This window comes from Aphelocoma coerulescens, chromosome 15 (assembly GCF_041296385.1).
Source record: "Aphelocoma coerulescens isolate FSJ_1873_10779 chromosome 15, UR_Acoe_1.0, whole genome shotgun sequence".
Lineage (NCBI taxonomy): Eukaryota > Metazoa > Chordata > Aves > Passeriformes > Corvidae > Aphelocoma > Aphelocoma coerulescens.
Window position 1 is genome coordinate 1,283,544 of NC_091029.1, and position 23,557 is coordinate 1,307,100.

Below are 23,557 nucleotides of genomic sequence, written 5' to 3' on the forward strand. Positions count from 1 at the left end.
AAGAATGGAGATTCTCCTGAGCTCTCCTTCGGCTCATATATCTACATATAATGCCTGCTCAGACGTTCATTTCCCATAAATGAATGGAAATTGTTTCTGTTTCAGGGTTTAATGGTCTAAGACATCCATTGCTGGTGTCTTCCTCCCAAAATATCTCCACAGTTTGTACAGCTCAGTCCCTGCACACACAGGTGTGACCTCCTGAAGATGTGTACAACTTCCCAAGCACCTACAGCAGTGGCATGTGCCATCTCAGCTCTGCTCCTGCCTTGATTATCAGTCAAAAGGATAAACAACTGGCATGAAAAAATCCTGACCCACAAGCGCTAAACCTCTGAATCCTTGTGGGAATCGTGCTCTCTGCTCAGGCTGCAAGGTTTTGAGGTCAGCAGACACCACTGCCACTCTGCTGAGCTCTGCAAGCCACTCTGACCCAAAACTGCCAGGGCAGGATGACCCAGATTCTGAAATAATTAATAACACCTACCCTGCTCATAATGTGTGACTACTCTTGTCTGTTCCCATGCTGGGTGCAGACTGGCTGTGTTCTGGTACAGGCAGACACACTCCACATGGCTCACACTTTTTCAAGCCTGACTCACATTGTACATACACACTTTCCTTTTATTTTTCAATCACAAGAGAATTCATTTCACCGACATCCCTCGGCAGCATATGGTGCTACCAGACAGGGGAGGGATCTGCAGTGGCTTTGTTGCTTTCCTCCACATCCTGATGATACAAAACACAGCCTCCTAATATCATTACTGTTTCCAGTGATGCCCAGACAGTGTGAACAGACAGCCACAACAGCCCCAATCCAACAGAACGTGCGCACATGTGGCGAGAGGGAAGAAGTCATTGTGACCCGGCCTGAAAGACAAACACAACATCTGGAAGCACTCTTCCCGAGCCTGCCTCTTTATCAGACAGATGGCTGCAGAGCCGTAAGCCCACAGGCCTCTCCAAAGGTTCAAGGCCAAGAGGATAAAGTGCTACATCACAGCAGTTTTCCATTATGTCAGTTCTTTTCTAAATCTCTCTGTTCCCCGCACTCAGATGCTCTGCCCGGCTGACAGAAACCCAAAGCGCTGGGTGACTCCATTCCCCCACATACAAAGTGCCAGTCCAGGGCCAGAAATGTCAGCCCGAGAGCAGACTGAGGGCAGCTTGTTCCAGGGCACTCCAGGTTTGCAGGAGCAAGAGGAGTTAGGCCTAGATCAGAGCCAGTTCTGAGTTCCTGAGACTGCAGTTACAGGATGCTCTGGTGCTTTGGCTTTGGCAGAGAAGCCAGCCTAAGAAATTCCCCTTACCCTCCTTGCTCCCACCCTTCACCTTTCTCATCCCCACAGCTGACAGCAAGCCAGCAGGTAGAGGTTTGCTATATTAGAAGAAAACCCCAAACAAATGACAGAAATAGCCCTTGCTCTGCCTTGGGACAGCTCTCCTCCCCTGTGGTGCAAACCCAGAATAAACGACACAGCAGACAGGAGCCCTTCTGCTGGGGCTGCTCTCAGGTCAGTGTGGTACCTCAGAAACCACCCACACGAGCCTTAGGCTGCAACCAAACAGAGGCAATCCTGAGATATGGAACCGGTTCCAGTAGTAACCAAAAATAGCCTTTTGTCTACCCCAAGCACACACATCAAACTTCCAGAAGCAGAAACAACAAAGGGAAACAAGCAAGCAAGCAGTTGTCTAAGGCTTGTTTTCACTAATCAACACTGTTGTTATCCTCATCAATAGCTACTTGAATCTCAGCAGAAATTGCATTATGAGGCACACAAACATTGCTGATTTCAAGCTGTTTGCAGTTACTTGCTATAGTTACAAAGCCTTTTTGAATAAATCTGAGCTAAGATCTGGCTCCTGGCTTCAGCACCACGAAGTATTTCTTAAAAAAGTAAAGAAGCATGACCCACTTAAATTCTCAAAAGGTAATGGTAAACAATTACTGATGTGATGTATCTAAAATACCTCTTGTGTTCTATTATTTATACAATGTGAAAGGGTGTTAGGTGCTGTTGCACACAGACTCACACTGCTTGTTTCAAAGTGCTTACAGTGTGATTATATCCATACACTAACGACAGAGAAATGTGTAAGAAAGGAAAAGCAACATGGAAACAAAAATGAGTACTTTTATTGAGTCTGGGCACGTGTTTCTAGGGGTATGAAGGGGAAAGAGGGCAATGGTTCTCCATGGTGCAGCAGGGAGGTTCCTGAGCACACACAGTGGAAAGCTCCTTCTACTACACAAATTAACCAACATACCTCTGAGCTGGCTGAGTTTGCTGCAGGGAGGATGAGCCAGTGCTGGTGCTGGAACTCCAGAACTGCACCTCACACCCACACTGACCTCAGCACAGAACTGCACATCCCCTCCACGGACTGCACTGCTGAACCAGCCTGGAAGAGCTGGTGGCAGCACAGGAAGATCCCATTAGGGACGTGCAGTTCTCCACCAAATTAAATTAGCTTAATAGAGTACTAGTGCTCCGTGCAGAGGGCTCCAAGTGACACTCAGAACCTCAGTAATGCCCACTACACCGTGTGCTTTCCCTCCAGGATCTCCATACACACCCCCAGGCGTCCCTACCCAGCTCTTCCCTGTACACCAACATTTCACTCAAACCAAGGCTCATCACGCTTTCAGAAGACAGCAACTATTTACATACACAAATGAGAGAGGCATTAATCAAAACACTGGGTTTTATTTGCATAATTAGTGCCAGAAATATTTTTATGGGTTAATTAGACTTCATGCAAATTGGATTGAGGAGATTTAATGTGGGGTTTGATAACCTGACTATTATGGTTCTGCAGTTGCAAATCTGCTCAGAGCTACATGCTGTTCTAAAGCTGTGTCCTCCCTTTCAAACTGGTTTAGTTTTTACTCCTGGCAGCCTCAAATAATATATTTTTCCTTTCCCTTTACCAGTCCCAAAATGGGTTGACTCTGGTTGGATGCCAGGTGCCCACTAAAGCAGCTCCATCTTTCCCCTCCTCAGCTGGACAGGGAGAAATAATAGAATTAAAGGCTCAGGATTGAGATAAAGACAGGGAGAGAGCAGTCACCAAGTGGAAATACACTGAATCAGACAATCAGCTCATCAGGAGCTGCTCATGCAAGAGGAATTTCTAAACTTTACACATGTCCAGTATTTGGGCACAGAATACAAAAGTTAAAATCTGCTCAGGTTCTCTGTGCCTGAAGGAGTTGTACAAAGCAATAACCAACCCAGCATCCACCAAAGATTTCATGGTGCTCTTCAAAGAGCCCAGGTTTGGGGCTAACAATAATCACAGTGCTGGGGAAGCACTGTTTGGATCTCTACAGTGGGAAATTCTCTGCATGGACTAATGTACAGCAGTGCTGGGAGAATTCATTAAGACGAAGCCTGGGAGGAGCAAAATAATTTCCACTGAAAAGACACAACTTTACTGTGCACCATGGAAGACAGTCCTGCTTATGGAGAAAGCCCTGGTTTTGTGCTGTGGCACAGCCAGACCAAGTTCCTAAAAACACAGCAAACAGGGAGGCAGGCACTGGCAGCCCAGTTCATCCCAGTGCTGCCCACAGGGCTTTGCCTCAGACACTCACCAGCAGGTCAAAGGAACCTCCAGCTCAGGAAGAAGCAACTGCTTGCCAAAGTGAATTCTTCTGTATTGCACACGAGACACTGGGAGGTTTGAATTACCCTGTACAGTGGCTCACTGCAGAAGAATTCACTGCTTGCTTGATGAACCAGCCACAGTGGCTGTGATACATTCAGAGAAACAAGGTCAAAACTATCAACCCAAAAAACTAAAGGTTCGGTAAAACCCTTTGAAATTAAGAATATTCATATTCCTGCCAAAATGACACCACCCTCCACCCCCAACGTAGGTCTATTCTATTAATTTGTTTCATTTGAACTGCTGAATTTTATTACCCGTTGTAGATCAGCAGATGGTACCACAGTTAACATGAGTGGCTCCAGATTTCCAGGCTACAGCTTTAATAGCTGTGAGCAGTGGTAATACAACCCTTAAGTCTTTCAAGCACTGAATGGTATCATGGACATAAATGAGTTTAATGTGCCGAAGAAGACGAGGTCTCATACCTGTTCCTTGAACTTGGGGCTATCCTCTGACAAATAACTGTGGTGGTCGAGTGCTTCCCACCATTGCCCACCTCTTGTTGCACGTCCCACTGCCGGGGGTCACTTGTCTTTGCACCCAGAATGTTCACTCCTTTCTTCACCTTTGCCCTGTTGGAAAGAGCAGTCATAAAAGGTTTACAAGACTCATTCAGGACTGGGATCTTTGAATGCAGCTCAGGCATGGGAATCTCAGTAGATGGGTTTCAAGGTAAGCATTAGATGCACTTCTAATCCATCAGTAAATAAGAGAGTGATAGCACGAATGCAGACCTATGGCAACATCACATTTTTTGGGCACGGCCTTCTGTTCTGCCAGCAGCAGGCTGGAGTTAGGATTCAAACTGAACCTGTAGGAAAACCTGCACTCGAGGTTCTTTTCTCTGTTCAGGCAATTATTTTTTTTTCCAAAGAGAAGCTTGTCCCGACACAGGAGAGTCTGGAACGTTTGTCTGTATCAAGACAAAGTTGTGCCTCATCACTGCACAGAGCACGCTCCACAGGAGGATTTTCAGTAACCCGTTTTCATTCTAGATTATCTTATTCTGGGTATCAGTGGACTGCTGCTCCTCTGCCTGACAATTTCCTCTTTATTACAGATTCCCAAGGACATTTCTGTTTGAAATCTCCAGCCTGGAGAGAACAGAGCTGTTGGTTAAGACAAGACCTTGTAACCCAGAGATGTTCTTACAGGATGCAGATTTCTGCCACTCTTAGTTGTTATGCCCTGTGGAAAAGCCAACTGTATTTATCTACTGATGCTAATAACATCAGCAACAACTTCGTGGAAGGTTAATTACAGAACACTTGCTAATTAAAGAGCATTTTTACAAAGAATTCCCAGCAAAGGCGTTATTTGGGTGCGGAATGTTTAACTGCTGATCCTCAGCTGTATCACGAATGGGGAAGATAAAGTTATGCAGCCTTTCTCTTCTGAAGAGAGTGAGGGACAAAGGGATGATGAGTGTGTGGGGAGGAGGATGCACTCAGGGGTTCCCAGCCCTGTGAGTGGCTGGGAGTCACCCTCAGATGAAGAAGGGAAAGGGCTGCTGGACTCCACACCACCAGCGTGGCCACCACAGCCTCTCCCAGCAGGGACTGGCCTCACCACAGCACAGAGGCTAAATTTAAAATCACAGCTTTCTAAAACACTTTTACAACACAAAATGTTCATTACTGAGCAGAAATCATCCTCTAGCAAGATGTTGGTATCTTGTTGACATTTATGAGGACTTGGCACTACGTTTCTTTAAAAAACTGGTCTTTTTGCATCTTCAGCCAATAAAACACTCAAAAGCTGCTCTTAGGAATGACTGAGAGTACTTGTCTTCTTGCAGTTTTCCAACAAAACACAATTAATTTAAGGCATTGAAAAAGAAAAGGTTTTTTTTTTCTTCTCAGTATAAAAGCATAAATGATTAATTCTCTCATTTGCAACATGAAACACCACAGAGCTTTACAGACTCCTGCCTTGCTCTTGTAAAAGTAGCCTGATGAATCTCTAGTGCCTTCAGCTGAATTACTCAGAAACAAAAACAGGAAAGGCAAAGGAAGAACCAAATTTGTTGCTGAAGGTTCATTAAAGCTTTAGGTCCCATTAAGTTTTCCAGTATATTGCAGTTCAAATAAATGAACAATAAATAAATGTTTCAGTATTTATAGAACACTCCTGCCAATCTTGAAGCTGTGTAAATCCAGCAGCATGTCTATGGCAATCTGTATTTTAGGAGATGTTTGGATGTATTTTAGGACACTGCAATTTAGCAACTGGAGAGAAGTTAAAAACTCATCAAAGTTTATACTTTGTTCAGCTTTCCTTGAGACAGGCTCTGAAATGACAAAACACCACTCAAAATGAGGTTCCCATGTTTGGATTTTCAACAGAATTACAACGCTGTCAGCAGCTGCAAATTGGTCTTTCCACCATGAAGCTTGACACAGTCAATACCTGGGCTCCTGTTAATTAGGATGGACATCGTGTATGGCCAAGGTTAGTGGTCATACACACTGCCAGAGGACGAGAGACCACGGCTACAATGCCATTTTGTTAATTAACTACAGGATGGGGCATTAAGTTGAGTGGTTTTCACATATGCCATTATATAAAGCCCATTAAAAAAAAATTCCATCCCAGGGTAAAGTAGGTTATGTTTAGTGAGAAAAATCAATGTTGTGATTGCACTTAGGACTGGAATTAGGGTATGAACACCCAGAAGATTGAACTTCCGAAATAAATATGCAGAAGCACAATTTGCAACTCTCCCTCTAAAAAGGGCATTGAGTTTTACATAACAAGGTCAATGGAGGAATCGGAATTAAGTCAGACAGAACTGAGCCCCGCACACTTCCAAATGCAATCTGTACACAGATGCTACAAATATTTTCATCACTTCAATTTTTATTTACTTGGTGTTTGAGTGCTAGCAAGGAAAAGTCTATTTAATTACTTACCAAAGATTTGTTGACCTTGTTGTATGCTTGTGATTAAATGTTCATTTTTTTAAATCAATAGCGCCAACTTCGTACATAAAAATTTGTAAGTTATACTACCTCAATAAATCCCAAGACCAAGGACCTGGAGGCCAAATGACTTGACAGTTTCCTGTATTTACCCTCCTCATCTCACAGTATTTACACATTTAACACATTTACTTAAGGTTGGAGGGTAGGGTGACAATAAATGGAGAGGACAAACGGCTGTTCTCCAAGTTTCCTCAGTGTGGGGTTCCCCAGTGCAGTTGGGAAGCTCTTTGCTATTTCTGCTTATCCACAAGTTGTCCTCACACAGGGGCTTTTCTCACAGCCCAGTGACCTGCAAGCATCCACCAGCCATAACTTGTCAGCGTGGACTTCCACCCAAAGCAGAGCCAAAATCTTCCCCTCCAACATTATTCTAAACAACCATCTGGGAGTGTCACTAAATTGCCCAAAACTAAGTAAGCACAAAACCTGAGGGCAGCAGCTCCTTTGTTTGAGGGTGATTGTCTGTGTGCTGGAAGTTCCACACGGCTTTTGATCTCCTGACAGAAGCAAAGCTTGAATGGGAAGATGGAGCACAGCCCATCCTTAGGAAGAGCACAGAACACCAGAGGTCAGCTCCAGCCCTCACCGGGTAAAGGACTGCCTCCGTCTGGATGGGGTTCCAAGCTCTCTGAACACGTGGCAGCCAGAGCACTGGAAGATTTTCTTGCTTGAACTTCTGGGGTTTTAATTCATAGCACGGGAATCTCTGCCTCAGCTTTGTCTCAAAATAACTGTCTCTTTAAATCTCTCAAATGGAGAATTAAAAGATTTTGCTGGCATGCAGAGCAAGCAGCATCTCAAAGCCATTACAGAGAGTCTCCAGCAGCTTACCTAGGAATCATTACTTAATTTGTGTCGAGACCAAGTAAAAGCAATTATTTACCCACACAATCACACAGCAAATGTGCAATTTCCAAGCAAATACTTAATTTTCAACTTGAAGCTGTCAGTTATATACAAAGATTTCCATTTAGCACCTCACCTTCCTAACATGTCAAACCTAGAAATGATGCTTCTAATTATTGCATTTTGATCAACTGTAGATGAAAATCCAACTATTCCATTTCACTGTCCTCAAATTACAAGAAATGTCAGCAGTATTTAGACATAATACTGTACAACTATTAAAGACAGCAACCAAAAGGCAACTGAATCAGCAACAGCCAGAGCTGAAGATGTGACTTACGATTTAAGGAGCTCAAATTATAGCTTCCTATTTAAATTTAAATTGTAATCTTGCAAAACTGCGATGGCCATGGAAGGGTTCTGCTACCTACAGCAGTGCTATAGAGAGGGCAGGCTGCTGAGCACTCCCAACAGCTCTTCCCGTGTACGATTTTGCTGATGTGTGCTAATGCTAGAGAGCATCACCCCTCTTATTCCAGAGGAATTCACACTCAGAATGCGGATCCCAGCGGAGCTGCTTTGCCTGGGTGTGCTGTGTACAGACAAGGACCTGCAGAGGAAGGCTCTGAGGCTCCAGGCAGGCTGACAGCACGGGAAGCTGTGCAGGTCCCTGGCTCCCCTAAGCCCGGCACTAATGCCAGCTGGCTCATGGGCACGCTGAACTGGCAGCATCCATCAGAGGATGGTTGAGCTGTGGCTCAGTGCAAGATCAGGGAAGCAGCAGTGCCTGGGAATGCAGAAGTGATGGCTGGAGGGGGGAACAGGGCCCTACCCTCAGCAGCAGCAGGTACCTCTCACCTGGGGACAAACTGCACTCCAGCAAAGCTTTACACAGCAGCTTGGGCAGGCAGGGCTGCACTAAGGAAAGGACAGCTAAACCAATACTAAATTCCTATCATCAGTGAGCTTCACCATATCTGGAATATTTTTCCAGACTCTACACCTTCTGTTTCCTGTTAGGCTGTTTGTTTTCCGTGGGTTATTCCCAGCCCTGCACCTCCTGTGCACCCGAAAAATGCCACGCTCTTCCCTTGTGTCCTTTGACCTGGGAGCAGCCTGGCTGCAGGGCAGGGAGCAGTCCTGGAGCAGTCTCCTCAGCTCACATCTGCTGCCCACGCTGCTGTGCCGGAGCCTTCTCCCTCCCAAGGCCTCCAAACACAAACATCAGGGGCAGCTGCAGCTCGGCGTGAGCGGGGCCGGACTCCTGTCCGAGGCGGTCCGTGGCCACGCCAGCCGGGCCAGGGCACCGCTGCCTCCCCACAGGATGCTCCTGCTCCATCCTCCGCGGTAAATCCTCGGCTCCTCGCAGCTGTCAGGTTGGAGTTTCAGCTTAACAAATGCTGACCCCTTTTGGTCAGTCTTCTCCGGAGCCTCGGTGCTTCTCCACACTCTTTGCTAACCCTCCCTTAGTTGCCCAGACCAACAGAAGCCCTTGACTTTCCCGGCTGTAAAGGTCACACTGTAAGAAATTCCTTTATGGTGACTCTCCTGAAACCCAAGGAAGCTCTCCTGGTGGCTTGTTTCTGGACTGCACGTTACAGTAAGTCTCAAAACTCCATTTCAGCTTCTTCCTGCCACGATTTACGTTCACTCCTCCTTTGTTCCCAGAGTAAATCAGGAGATTAAAGCCAGCTGCAGGAACCCATAAAACCCAGGCAAGAGACTGACCACAGCAATTAAACAAGATTTGTTTTATTAAGTAAATATTTTTCCTTTCATCTTTCTGTATGAAATGAGTTGCTAGATCTCACTGCAGCTCTGAAGGAACGGGACAACACATCTGCCTGCAGAACATTACTCATTAAAAGCTGGGAAGCCAGAAGTGGAACAGAGGATGGCCTGGTTAGCTGTGTCAGCTTTCAAACGTGATCCTTTAATTTGCAAAACACACGGACAGAGTAAGTGTGATTGAGTAGCTGTGGCTCAGCTTAGGGAATATGGGGATCAGGAATCAGCTCCAGCTTCCTGCTGGGCTCCACACAGGATCCCTGTCTGATCCACCCCACTCTAGCAAGCAGATGTCCACCAGTGCTCTCTGTGGCCACCTCTTCCTACAGAAATTTTCCTTTACAAGCCACGAGCCCAGGTAAACAGGAAAGGAGAGCCCTGTCTCAACTGCAGAATTTAGGTACTAAAGTGATTAGGTAATAAATTACTGCTAATAGCGGATTTGGTCCCCACTCAGAAGCTACTCCAAAGGGCCATCCACGCAAGAATCATCAGTAAAAGCAAAGACCCTGATGTTGAGAGCACCCTCTCTCCTTCAGGCACTTCTCTCTCATGGTGTATCCAAAAAAGGCCCTCAGGAAACCACTTTTGCAGAAAAAGAGTAAACAGCCTTTAAAATGTCAGAACAGCTGAACTCCAGGTATGCAGTTCTTGCTCTTCGCTCCTTACAATTTTCCTTTCACTTCCCATAGACCAGAATGTTGGTCTATTTGAAATGACTTTGGAAAAAAATAACATGTCAGAACAAATGGAAATATTTCACTTTGAAAATGCAGTAATAAAATCCTTTAAGAACCTCCAAACCAGAATGCTTAAGCTTCTTGAATATAGGGAGCAGCTGAGGCAGATTTCACTATTTCTGAAACCTCCTCTATCAGGCAAATTGGACTAAATTCAGCTTCCCCAAAACTGCACATTTTGGTGACTTCAGTGTCCATCAATATTATACAAATTCTCCCCATTGCCAGTGAGGAGTCCTGGGATCTAAAACAGCTCAAGGGCTGATCTTTTGTAGTGTTTCTTACATAACTGAAATTCCCTGAGACCCCTGGAAAATCAGCTGTCTTCTATTTCAATAGGAATAGGAATCCCTTAGGAAGCTTTGAAGGGCTCAGCTGCAAGGCACGAGGTGGATGCTGTCAGCTGTATTTTAGACTTTGTTTTTTCCAAAAAAGAAATCCAGTGTATTTTGGGATCTTCCAGTGCTTTGATATCTGTGGTTAACTCTGTGTTAACATTACCAGTCCTCTTGAGGATTCAGGTATCCCATCAGTGAGTTTTAAAAGAAAAGCAAGAAGAGGTGCTTTCTGTGAAGTTTGGATAACCCTGCTCAAGGCACAGTCAGTCACTGACCCTCCTAATAGATCTCATGGCAAAACTGCTTTTTCCAGCACCGAATTTTAATAGCACTACTTAAGGGGTTAGGAAAGGCAGGGGGAATCCAAAAAAATCTATCAATAAAAGCAGGATGGAACTACACAACACAGAGGATCTGGATTTGTCTCCCAAGCTTCGAGGAAACCTAATCTGAATTTACAACCTGCTAACATTCTGCCTGCAGCAAAGACAAACACTGTAAACTCCTGACGTTCCCAGCAGCTGTCATTGAGCTCAGCTGCTCCTGCTTCCAGAGAAGCACCCACTGCAGCCCAGGGGCTCTCAGCCCCACTGCTCTGGGGAGCATCCAGACCCGGGGCAGGCTCAGGACCTAAGGGAGCTCTTGCAGTGCTGCCTCAAGTTCTCCTTCCCTCTGCCTTGGCCGATTGCTTTTCTGGGGCCACTCAGGCGGCAGAACCACTGATACTGAGCTCAAATTATCCAAGCAGCAGCAAGGCAGGAGACAAGATGGGCTGAGGTAGGAGAAAGCAAAATCAGGCACCAAATAGCTCCAGTTCAACACACACCTTCCTTTCTTCACTCCCCAACCCACAGCCCCAAGAACTCCTTTGGACGCAGCGGTTGTCACCAAATCCCACAATTTTACATGAAGTATTGCAGGGTTAGGTATTTCCAGGGTTTTTAAGCCTCAGCTCCCAGAGCCATTGGGAATGAATTCTCACAGTTATTAAGAAATGAGGAAGAAGGAAAACTGAAAGCAGAAGAGTAAGTTTTTTTCAATAACACGAATCCCTTCTTTTCCCTTTTTGCAACACTTGAATAGAAAACCCCATTCCTATCAGGAAGGATAGAGTTCCCCTCCTGATAAACACTGTCCCAGGATGGCACAGAAAGTTCTCCTTCTCAGAATTTTCAATGTGCACATTAATCAGAGGGTTTGCTGATTATATTCTCACATGTAATTTGAGACAGGGAACAAGGCCAATATGTTCAGGCTCTTTTCACTGCCCTGTACCTGTTACTCATGGAATCAGCAAATAACCTGGGTTCACAAGAAATGCAAGGGAATTACAGAGAAGACCAAAGTCTTACAGTGCCTGAGAGGTGTTTGCAGCAGTGCTTTAAAGCCTCAGTTCTCATCCCAAGCACTCGAGATGCTTGACCTTAGCTGACACGGGGACAGTCTGAGTTTGCAGTTCTCCAATGACTTATTCACCCTTTCCATTTCCTTAAAGGGTGAGTGAGTAGCAAAGCTCTTTTCTAATCTGAAACTCAAACAAACGAATGGGTAGGAGTGACAGATCCATCTCAGAAACTCTGCAAGGAATGAAAGAAGTTGATGCATAATCACATCCAGGTAAAATCCCTGGAAAGCCTTTGCTGTGGGATCAGTGTCTGGGTGAACACTCATTTATGAATTCATCACATGGGGAGACACTGGAGACCCTGCTGTCTGCTTTGCTGTCACAAAGTGAGCTGGAATAAGCATCTTTCTCACACCAACACATGCCTGCTGAGAAAGGCAGAAGAGACAGAGATGGGTGTTGTGTAAACAAAAATCCCACCAGGGTGAATCCAGAGCACAGATTCAGCTGCACATGCTAAATACAAGCTCAGTGCCTCCATGGATCTATTTTACAGGACCAGAGACACTTTTCAGATAAGTAAATGCTTTGAGATTATATTTCCCTGCTACATCCAGTTTCTATTATTACCAAAAAAAAACTCTAAGCTGCATATTTGTGACATTCCCCCAGCTGGCAGAGCAACAGCAGTGCTGAGGAAAATACTTACTGTTTGCAGTGGTTATTAGGATTATTACTTAGACCCCAAGTGACTTTCTGAAGTAATCTTCCCATGCAGTCCCTTTCTGTTTTTAATCCCATCCTCACTCCCCCTCCAGCAGCTGATATGAATACAGTTTTGCCATCAGCCTTGAAGCTACTACGAGGGTTGTGTTTCCTTTTCCCTTAGGGAAATACTTCTGCTGAGATCAGCTGCTGGAAAGAGGTAGGGGCAAATGTCCTTAAAACAGTGAGAAAGAGAGGAGCCTTTCACTCAAGCAATTGTTTCAAATGTACCTGATCTGGGTTCCTGTCCAAGCAGCTAAAGCAAGCACTGATTATCAGGTGGTTCAGCCCCAGGATGCAGCTCTGGCTCGTTTGTAATCTAATTAGTCTGCCTTACACGCCTCGAGGATGGAGGTTTTACCACAGCCCTGGTACCACCAGCCTTTTACCCCAGCAGGGGTGTGCTGGCTCCGTGGGTGCTGCACTAACGTGGGCTCCATCCATTCAGCCCTGCCCCCTCGCCCTCCCTCTGAAGCACTGAGCAGCACCAACCAGGGGCAACTTTTGGGCATAGACAAGTACCAAAACTGCGATCAACGAAGAGGGAAGACTGCTCAGGTAACTGCAGAGCAGGAATTATGGCCACAAGTGTCCTTCAACAGCCCTTGTACCACCACTCCCGTACCTGGTACGGTTCTTACTCTGCTCATCACAACCCTCACACTTGTTTATGGTCACTTTATGGCACGTTAATGCTGCTGCTGATCCTGATTTTGTGTCAGAACCAGCACACCTTGTGCTGCAATCTGCATGCAGGAGTGTGGCAGCAATGCTACAGCGATGGTGTGGGGGATAGGGCAGACAGAACTGATAGCTTTTATCACAGAATTGAGTCTTAATCCAGTAAATGCTGGCAGTGATCTGTACCACAGCCTCCAAACGGGGCTCTTTCATGCTTTGAATTTATCCAGCAAAAGCACAAATCCCGGTGCCCTGAGGCAGTTGCTGGTAGTTTGTGTATTTAGGCACAGATCTGAAGCGCCTGAGCCTTCAGTAAATCAGCAGAAATGCTCCTGCTGACCTCAGGGGCCTTGGATCAGATCCATGCAGCCCACATGGGTTTCCATGGGGTCACTGCCTGGCCTGCCTCGTGGGCACCATCATGAGCAGGGCATGTGATGGGAGCTCCTGTGGCTCAGCAGAAAGCAACACTACAAAATCATGGGTGGGATGTGGCTCAGGGAGCTCAACTGCTGTAGAAAACTACTCCAACCTCCTGCAGCTTCTTCTGATATATATTAATTGATTTTTTTTTTTATTTTTTTTTTTTGGAAAGTGACTGAGTAGAGAGACAGACACACTTTTCCAATCTTTTCCAATCATTAAGAAATTACTCAAAAGCTGGTGGGCTTTACCTTTACTAATTACAGCCTATCAAAGAAAGGGCTTTTCCTAGAGAAACTCACGAGCAAGAAAGAGAAAAGAGCTGTAACCAAAATAAGCACATCACTTGACACTTTTTTAAACAAGGCACTGTTTGCCCTTTTGAAAAGGTTGAAAGGCTTCTCGTGGAGATGGGGCTGCCTTAAGAGTGAGGGGCAGATGTCTGCACATTGGAAACCACGAGCCTTCTGGGCCAGGTTTTACATCTTTAGTTTGCCAGGCCCATTTAGATCATCAATATTATCTCGACAGCCACTGCTGGACACGATCACGAGCAGCAGCTCCCATGGGTTATCATCAGCTGTTCCAACAGCACATTTAAGGACTCTTTTTTTGAATTCTTTTTTTGAGGCTGTACTTGTACTTCAAGAGAATGGAGGACTCTTGAAGCCACAGTGAACAGAGTGAAGTCTTGAGAGGGCAACAGACTGCTGAGCTCCTTTGACATACTGCAGGAATCAGCAGGAAGATTCTGGGATGTATCAAAAGAAAACCAGCTGTCAGTGAAAGCCAGAGGCAACATCTTGTTCCTGGATGCAGATATTAAGGTCATGATATACCTAAAACAACATAAAACACCTACAAGATAAAACAGATCAATACATTTGTAGCTCTCATTGTGTTCACCGCTTCCTCTTTGTGAGGATTCCACATCAGCCTAAGTCACATTCCCTTCATCATCTCCTGGGGAGCCTCTTTTTTCCCCCTCGATGACTCTCCCCAAAAGTCATTTCAATTCATCCAACTACATCCAGCTACTAACTGCAGGGATGAAAATAATTTTGTTTCAGCTTGATGCGGCAGAAACTCAGCAGAGCTAAATAGCAAATGACAGGGCCCAACACAAGCACCTGATTCAGGGCTGCACAGGCTCCAGCAGCAACAAAGGATTTGCTCCCTGAAAGTGCTGAAGCAGCTTCTCCCAACACCGCCTGTATCACACTGAGAGCATTCCAAGGGAAAAGCTGGAGAACAAGAACGGGCATGGACAGGGGAGCCCAGGGAGCATCCCCTGCAGCCCCACTGCAGAGCCTCGGCCTCGCGCCCTGAGCTCCTCCAACCCCACGTGCAATTTCTGCTCACAGCTAAACCCAGCTCAAGGGACAGGAGTTTAGGCCGTGGAGACAAGGTTGGGAATGTCAGGAGTGTGTCAGAACGGCTCAAACAGCCAAACAAAAAGAGCACTAATATAGGATTGTATGTAGGATTATACACAGGATTATACATTCTCCTGCCACTCCCTTCTAGTGCCGCTTCCTCTGAGGTGCTCAGGGCTGCCCAGGCTGCTGCACGTTCTGGTTTGGGCCAAAAGCAGCTCCCTTTCTCTGCTTCTCTGCAAGGCAGCAGGTGAGAAACACTTGGTTTACAGGCCCCTCTTGCTGTAGTAGTTCCAGGGCTGTCGCTGTGAGGGATGCTCAGCACTGCTCCCCATCCAGCAGGGAGCTGATGAGGCTGTCGGCAGCCACTGAGGGTGGTGTTACAGGACCTGCACATTAAATGTGCCAAGCCATTTAATGCCTTAGCAAAGCTCTCCCTGCCTCCTAAGCCATCCACTTCCTTATTTGAAAGGTGTTAGATAAAACGACCAAGAGTTATGGGGTATACAACAACCAAGGATATAGAGGAATGACAAGTACAAAGAGAGGAATATGAATAATCTACAGAAGAGGCCATTATTCTATGTACCGAGGGAAAGTGTTTCTGCTCCTTACAAAAGGAAGGATTTATCTTCCCCTGATCAAAGGTGACAAAGCTGGAATGTTAATGCTAGAAAAACATAGGGAGGGCAGGAAGAAGGCTGCCAGCAATTCCACTTTGATTTCATCAGCTGATGGTGCAATTATACATTTATTTTTCTTGTGAGCAGCAGCCACTTTCACACTCGGAGCATACCAGGAGGAGAGACAAATTACTGAGTCTCACAGATCTTTCTACTAAATTCCACACACATTTCCCTCAAGCAAGACACTGATGTTCTCAATCTTGTGTCCTTTAGGGCTGACACAGCTCATGTCTCTGCCATTAAAGGGGAAAAGACTGGTCATCAGGTACTAAGTCTTCTCCCAGCGACACAAGTTTCATGTAGACATAACTCAGGGCCAGTACTGAGTCTACCTTGCTGTGCTTGAAAACCAGGTCAGGCCTTCAGTACCTCAAGCTCCCTCAGAATTATAGCCCCCTCTCCGCATTGATCAGCAGGCCTGCATCCCCTGCTCCAGCCCACCTGAGCTGGGGATGCTGAGGAGCTCTCAGCAGGACCCCCTGTGTCAGAAAGCATCACACAATGGGACTGGAGCACCCACCCATGCTCTGCCCTAATGCTCACAGTGCTGAGCTTAATGCAAATGCAGCCCTGTCACTGTGGGCACTTTTTCAGCTAACACAGAGGTGATAAGGCAACCCAAACAAGATCAGAGCCTGCACCATATCATTACTGTTAGCAGAAACAGGAGCCTTGAGAGAAAAGCTAGGAGCTCTGCTGTGCTGTCATACTAATGCATTATTACAGAGTTTATACCCCAGAAGGGTTTGGTAAAGGGAGAAGAAAGGGAAAAATTCACATCATAAGCTGCTGGAAGAGCCCTGATTTGGTTTGGATCAAACTACTCAAAATCCAGGTATTACCTATTTGCACATGGAACTGAAAATTTATCCCAGTCCCAGAGACCTGTTGTTTCTGTCATTGACAGGGAGAGTCAGGGCTGATTCTCAACACAAAGAAGCATTACATTGAATAAATACTAACAGCAGAGCTGCACTGCATGGAGCAGAGCTGCCTTGAGTTAATATGCAGAACGTGGGCCAGTCTTGTAATAACCCCACATCACTATGGTGTAATCCTGAGCCACCCACAGCAGTGTCCCAGTGTACAGGATCATCTGTGACTTCATTTTATGTCATAGGCTACAAGGACATTTTACACCTTATTAGGAAATTTTAAGGCCACCCTTTCAGCATATAAAAAATAGCAAAATGTGTAACTGCTGTTATTGAAAAGCAGGAGTGGAATTTACCTGAAAAAATCTCTCAAAGTGAACACTGGATTAAGAATTTCAGTTGGGTGTGACAGTTTCAGACACCTGCCCTAGCTTTGACCAGAGGTATCTGAGACCCAGGGCTGCACTGAAGGACTGCCTCCACCAGCCAGTCCAAACCCAGCTACTGAAGTGTGCTTTTAGCTGTCATCTAATTTAGTCTTTCACTACCAGCCTGCTCCCTCAATCCAATTTTACTAATTTTTAAGAACCTCTGCTCTCCTAATCCCATTATATCAGCAATTTTTAAAAAAAGATTTTACTGCAAGTGATGCAGAAAACAAACACCGCCCCTTACCACCTGCTTTTACTCCTTCTTTCGAGTTATCCCTCAAAATGATAACTTTGCACAATAGCCCCTAACAACTCTTGAATACTCTGGAATTTATCTGAAAATAGGTGCTTATTTGGGGCTTTTAACGGAGCCCTCCGAGCTGGAACCTCCCGGCCCCCGTTTGCAAGGGTGGCCTTTGGAGGAGCCATGACCTATTTTTTATTTTTCACTTCTACCTCTGCTATTCCCACAGCCTAAGGCCCCGGGATGGATCCATCTCTCCCAGTGCACGTCGGATCCTCTCCTGGCTCCCCACGCTCGTCCAAAGCTCCTGGTGAAAACAAGGAGCTCGAGCTGAGCCGCGGTAACGCCGAGGGGAATGGGAGGCAATAAATCCATCACGCCAGCGGGGAGAGGGGAGATTTACTTTTAATGATAAGGCAGAGAGTTGAGAACTGGGAGGTTATGAAATCATTACTGCACAAGAGAGGGGTTTAAAGGAGCAAAATTACGTTTCTATGTTTGTATTAAAACTTCTACAAGTGGAGGCGAACGAGGGAAGAAAAGCTGAGATTGTATTTGTATTCCCCTGGCTGAGTACTCAGAGCATATTTCAATTAGGAGGATTTGCCCTCTATATACATGCAAAAAGAGGCTTCGTGGCTGCAGTAAATAACATGAACCTTATAAAAACGTGAAGTCACCTTGCAGAGGCAGAGTGAAGCTGATCTGTGCTGCTGTACTGTGATTTCCATACGGCAATGAAAGGGCTTTCACAGACAAGGCTGAGGCCTACGGGCTCACAGCTGAAAAATAACACCACCTTTTCATTTGTAATCTGAACAAATGCAATGTAGGAGCTATTGATGGAAAACGAACTTAGAACCTCACATTTCTCTTTTTTTCCAGGGTAGGGCTGCACTTTAAGTCACTGGCTTTATTAATGGAATAAGTGCATTTGTCTCTTGCAGGCCTGAAAAATGAAGCACTGAGCAGTGACATATGGAATATGCCTTAGGCAAGAGATTTTCTTCTGGTATTGTTATTTTTCTAATAAAATTGAAATCATGGCATGAGTGCACATGTTCTTGTAAAGTGTTTCACAGGGGGTGGTCTAAAATAGATGTACCCAAAAAACACAAGACTTTTTTTAATAAAACTGCTAATTTCAACTGTTCAAAACACAGTGACCTGGGATCCCTAATCTCATGGGATGGAAGGAAATAAAAAGAAGTCCGCAGGTTCTCCTGTTTTGAGTTTATCCTTCAAATGCTTGGGGAAATTTCCTCTGTAAATATAAGGGCTCAAAACATCATTTCATAACGGGAAGTCGCAATCCTCCTGCCACCCCTCAACTGCAGCAGAGGACACTCCTATTAAAATAATAAATGAGATTGAAACTCCTGAGGAAATTGTAAGTGTTTAGAGCAACACTGATGTTAAAAGGCAAGGCAGCTGCTGCCTTACAATTCTACAAATTGCACCGAGCTGTTTGCAGGCACATTAAATACCTGTGAGGGGTGTCAGACTGGGTTTAGCTGTTGCCACTGCACAGACACAGGAGCAGAGCCCAGCCTAAAAAACACACATCTTACAGAGTGTGTATCGATTGAAACCCTCCCTCTAGTACCTCTCAGGCCTTTGAACCTTTGCTCTAAGATTCCCCTGTGCTTCAGGCAGTTTTCTGTCTGAATTTCCCACTCAGAGGCAGTCCCCTCCTGCCTCAGAGCCCTGCCTCAGCCTTTCAGGCAGTATTAGTCAGGAGCTTTAGGGCAGAGCAGTGATAAGCACTCAAAGTACAAAAACCACAGAGCAGCCTCAGGCACTGAGATTACCTTTACATTTGAACATCTTTGATGCCAGGTCCTGGACAAGAAATGCAGTGGACTTATGCTCAGTAAAAATTTATGTTTCCTTCCATGCTCGCCCCAGTATCAAGCTAAGTCTAAAACTGAACAACCTGGAAAAAAATAAATCCAGTGAAAGGTCATGACATGCAAGAGAGCTCTTCCTCTTGAAAACACTCATGCAGCGGGTCTGCCTGCTTAAAATACTGCCCAAACAGCTTAATTTCCATTGAGTCTATTTTGATTTCAGACTCACATGTCAACAGCTCCAAAGGGAAGAGCTTTCTGGTTTGTTGTTTCACACTTATGGAGTGGCTGATTGAAAACCCAGGCACCAGGGAGAGAACTGGGGGTCTCTGGAATGCTCTGAAACAGGAATGTTTTGCAACAAACAGCCTGATACAACATCAAACCACTGAGAACTGCAGAACACATCAGTGTCTCTTAAATTAGCTCTTCTGTTACAATTTTTGGCTTTTTTTTCCCCATTGGCTGTAATAAAATATAGAAAAGTGATATCCTCCCCCTCTTCTACTGATAGTATCAGATTCCTCAAGAAACTCTTAACATGGAACCAGTTTGCTGATTCCCACCAGGAGCTTGTGTTTATACCATTTGTGTCTGTGGGAAATGGGGCGCCGTCTGCAGAATCATTTGACTCAGCAAACACGTGAACTGCAAAGTAGGAAAAAATTCTACCCTGTGAGTGTTTTGACAGCAAAACCTGTCTTGCATCAGCTCCAGATTCCACATATCACTGTCTGAAAGGACATGTGCAGATCCTCTGAATAATGTAATTAAATAAATGGAGAAGGCAATGAGCGACCAAATTTAACAAGCCAAGGTACGATTAATGTCCTGTTCCCTTCCAGGATCTGGGTAATGAATCAGATTTTACACCTCGAGTTTTCAACAATGTCTGCAGAGATCGAGTAATGGAATGTCCATTGCCCTGGCGTAAGACTGGCATATTCTCATCAAATGCTTTGTGATTGTATAAATAGCGTGGAACAAGGGAAAATCAGGAGCATGCAGCATGTACAGAACATCCACAGACACCTCAATTTTTTCTATTCAGCAGGAAGCAGCAATGCAAGCAGAGCTGGAGGGTGGATTAAGAGGCATTTGTGCATTTCAGCATTCCTGTCTTACCTGAAGGTGCTTGATAAATCCCATGCATATAAATAAAAAGGAGAGGGGTTGGAGTACAGGCAATTCCTGGTGCTGATGCTGACTTTTCACTGCTAAGGCTCTAATTCACATATGATCCATATTAATATTATTCCAGATGATTATCAAAGGTGTAGCACTTGCAGGCAGGAAGAGCACTGTTGTAAATCATCCAAGCCATGCTGACACTGCTCTGTAGAGGGCAGGGAGCTCAGAAAGGTTGACTTGCCCAAGGTCACAATGTCTAAATTGCAAATAAAGGATCAGAATGCATTGCACTTGATTTCCTCCCGTCTGCTCTGGTGGACACCATGAAACTTAATGTTACCAAGTGACTGCTCTGTACATTTGAGTTGGGAGTCTCTCCACTGACAGCAGGAAGGATCTCCTGTTATTGGACTCCCCAAGCAAAGATCAAAGAACAAGTAAATGACCGAGTTTAGGCAACTCCAGTTCAGCATTAAATGCCTGCATGAGATATATTGATTAAAGTTCTCCTTCATCACACTCCACAGCCATGTGAACAGATAAAAGAATTCCAGGTAGGAGGCATTTCCCAGACTGACTGTGCAATCCCACACACAAACGAAGAGCGAAAGCTGAGCTTTCTGATAGCTTTATCTGTCCAGAATATTTACCTGCTGGTTTTGGTTACAGCTGGATACTGACATGCTAATTTTTGCTCTTATTCTTCAAGTTGTTCAATTTACGAAGCTGTCAGTCCTTCATGGCACCTGTGGCACCTTTTATAAGAACGTTTCTAGTGTGTCAACATCAAATATCTTGTGGATATGGTTGGATGATGCAGCATTTCCAGAAAAGCTTTAGCAAGCAGGCATTTCCCCTGTCCATTCCAGGATGGGATAAGCTCAACGAATGGTACAGATCTGCAGGAGAATAAGCCCAGCCTGTTTTGTTCCTGATGGGACTTTAACTCACACAGAGTGAAATTCACACCCTTACACACCCCCAGGCTGAAGCCTATTCACCATTTAAGTCTCCAAAATAGGATTAGGGGATTTAAGAAGCACAGAAGCTTTGCATTTTCCATCCAGTTTCTTAATGATTTTTTGAATTAATGGGAGTGAGCACTGCAGCCAAGCAGTCAAGCTTCTCAACAGGGCTGTGTCAAGGCTTTGGAGAAGTCAGCTCCAACCACAGAAAATGAAGAACCTCCCTGCTGCTGAGCAGCAAAATATTGTTTGCTTTAGTGCTGAGACAGGATTTGAACTCAGATGCACAGAAGTGAAAAATAAGCAATGATTTTCTCCTACCTTTTCTTTATTACAAGGGATTTTTTAGCATGATATTTTTGAATTGATACTCAAAGCCAGCCTTGAATAGCTTAGTACATACTTTTCTTTAAACATACCTGACTTAGAAGCAGTTCTTGACGTCCTCGGCAGCCCACAGAAAGGTTTTTAAGACAGCAAAATGAACAGCCCCCATTAATTAGCAGCTATTTACTCCTTTTAATAAGGAAATGCCTAAGAATGAAAACTGGAAGTCACCCCATCATCACAGACGATCTGAATCTCAGACACCTTGCATCACAAAAGTTTACAAACTCTTTCTTGGCACCTTCTGCGGGCCTGTAGGCAGGCTTTTATCTGAGGATCTGAACACCGTGTAGGAGCATTAGCTAATTAGATTTCTCGCAACTCCTATAATATCAGAAGCACTTAGAAGAGAGATAAAGGTAGGATTAAACTGCAGAGCCAGGTCTCATGAGACACCCACGTACCAAATGAGCTCCAGCACATGCTGCCGGCACAGCCACTGAACTTCTCCTGTGCATCAGCTCCAGCACAGCAGAGTTTTTCCCAGCTCTCATAGAGAGGGTTTATGTTCTGGACTATTACACGCCCAGAGGCTCCAGTCACAATCAAAACACCAGAGAAACTGGCAGGAGGAGAAATTTCTACCTGCACATCAAGGAGACAAGTCCAAAAGGCACAGGGTGCTATAGCATGGCAGAGATAAAAGTGCTCTGTCTCACCTGCCCAGGTGTGCACGGGAGATGCAGAGGGAACCCCTGTTTGCTGTGTCCTCACCTGTGAGCAGCACAAGGTCCACAACGCCCTGGATTTGCTACATGCACAGAAATTACCCCTGGAAGTACCTCCTGACACAGCTGTTACTGTGCATGCACGCTGCAAAACCTGCTCACACGAGTGACTGCTGATTCAGGGTGCAGGGAAAGCTCTCAGGGCACTGCCCAGGCTCCCAGGGAATGGGCACGGCCCCGAGGCTGCCAGAGCTGCAGGAGCGTTTGGACAGCGCTGCCAGGGATGCCCAGGGTGGGATTCTTGGGGTGTCTGTGCAGGGCCAGGGCTGGACTGCATGATCCTTGAGAGTCCCTTCCAACTCAGGACATTCTGTGAGTTTATGGGTCTTTGAGCTCTCACCATTCACACAGTAAAATCTCCTCAAAGGCTGCTTAATGCTTGGATGGGAGTAGAGAGGCAAAGCAAGCAGAGAGCAGCAGGTACATGGAAACCTCTAAAAACAGCAGCTTTCCACTGCTGACTACAAGAGATGAATTCCACATCCAATCCCTGAGTGCAATCGCAGCCTATTGTCATTATTTCACATTCTAAAATGTTCACAAACACTCTTTCAGGAATGAAAACACAAGTGCAGAGTGGTGTCACTAATTTGCAGTTCACTGAAGACGAGACCTCAGGAAAGGAGCAGTGAAGGGAAGGCACAGCTCGGGATGGAACCGCCCCAGTTCTCTTCTTTAACTTCATGGCAGGTTTGAGGAGAAAAAAGAATAAATGCAATATGAGCATAAGGAGGTCTAGGCTGGAAAGCAGACATATGCCTGGCTCTCATTAGAGTTCCTGGGAGATGTAAGCAAGCATCTGTCAGGAGAACCAGACCTTATGAAAAAGTAGGAATATAAAATCCCATATTGCTTCAGAGAGGCAATAAAAACAATATGGAAAATTTATACCAATCCGGCGTAATTGTTCAGAGGTAACTGCTTCAAGGACTCTTAGGAGGCTTGTAAAGGTTTTTCGACTGATAAAAAAGGAACAGCGTTTCTAAGATGGGGTAATTTAAGGCAGAATTCAGCACAGCTTTGCAGGAAAACAGGACAGTGATGAGCACGTGTTGGCTGCTGACCTTCCAATGGAAATGTAAAGGGAAACCACTCTTGCTAATGAGATGTTGTGGTATTTGTTTTTGCACAGAGTGTTTTCAAACAGTAAAACCATTCAGTCCCTTTAAAATTCGAGAGTTAAACACTGAAAAGTAAATTTGCAGGTCCCACACTGCCAGCTCTGAGTGCAAGAAGATACCAACTGTCTCCATCAATGACATTTTCAGAGCTTTATGCAAGAGAGGTCCAGCA

General features: G+C 45.3%; 1 protein-coding gene across 3 annotated transcripts in view; it reads right to left on the reverse strand.

The window, feature by feature from the left end:
* The window catches only part of TMEM132C (transmembrane protein 132C), a 193,694-nt gene that overhangs the window by 83,016 nt on the left and 87,121 nt on the right, over positions 1-23,557 (reverse strand). For 2 of the 3 annotated variants that reach the window (XM_069031098.1, XM_069031097.1), the window contains exon 3: positions 4,107-4,253. The exons of the other annotated variant lie outside the window; for it this stretch is intronic. In XM_069031098.1, coding sequence (XP_068887199.1) covers positions 4,107-4,253 — 147 coding nt within the window. The remainder of the gene's footprint in view (positions 1-4,106; positions 4,254-23,557) is intronic. 3 annotated transcript variants of the gene reach the window in all.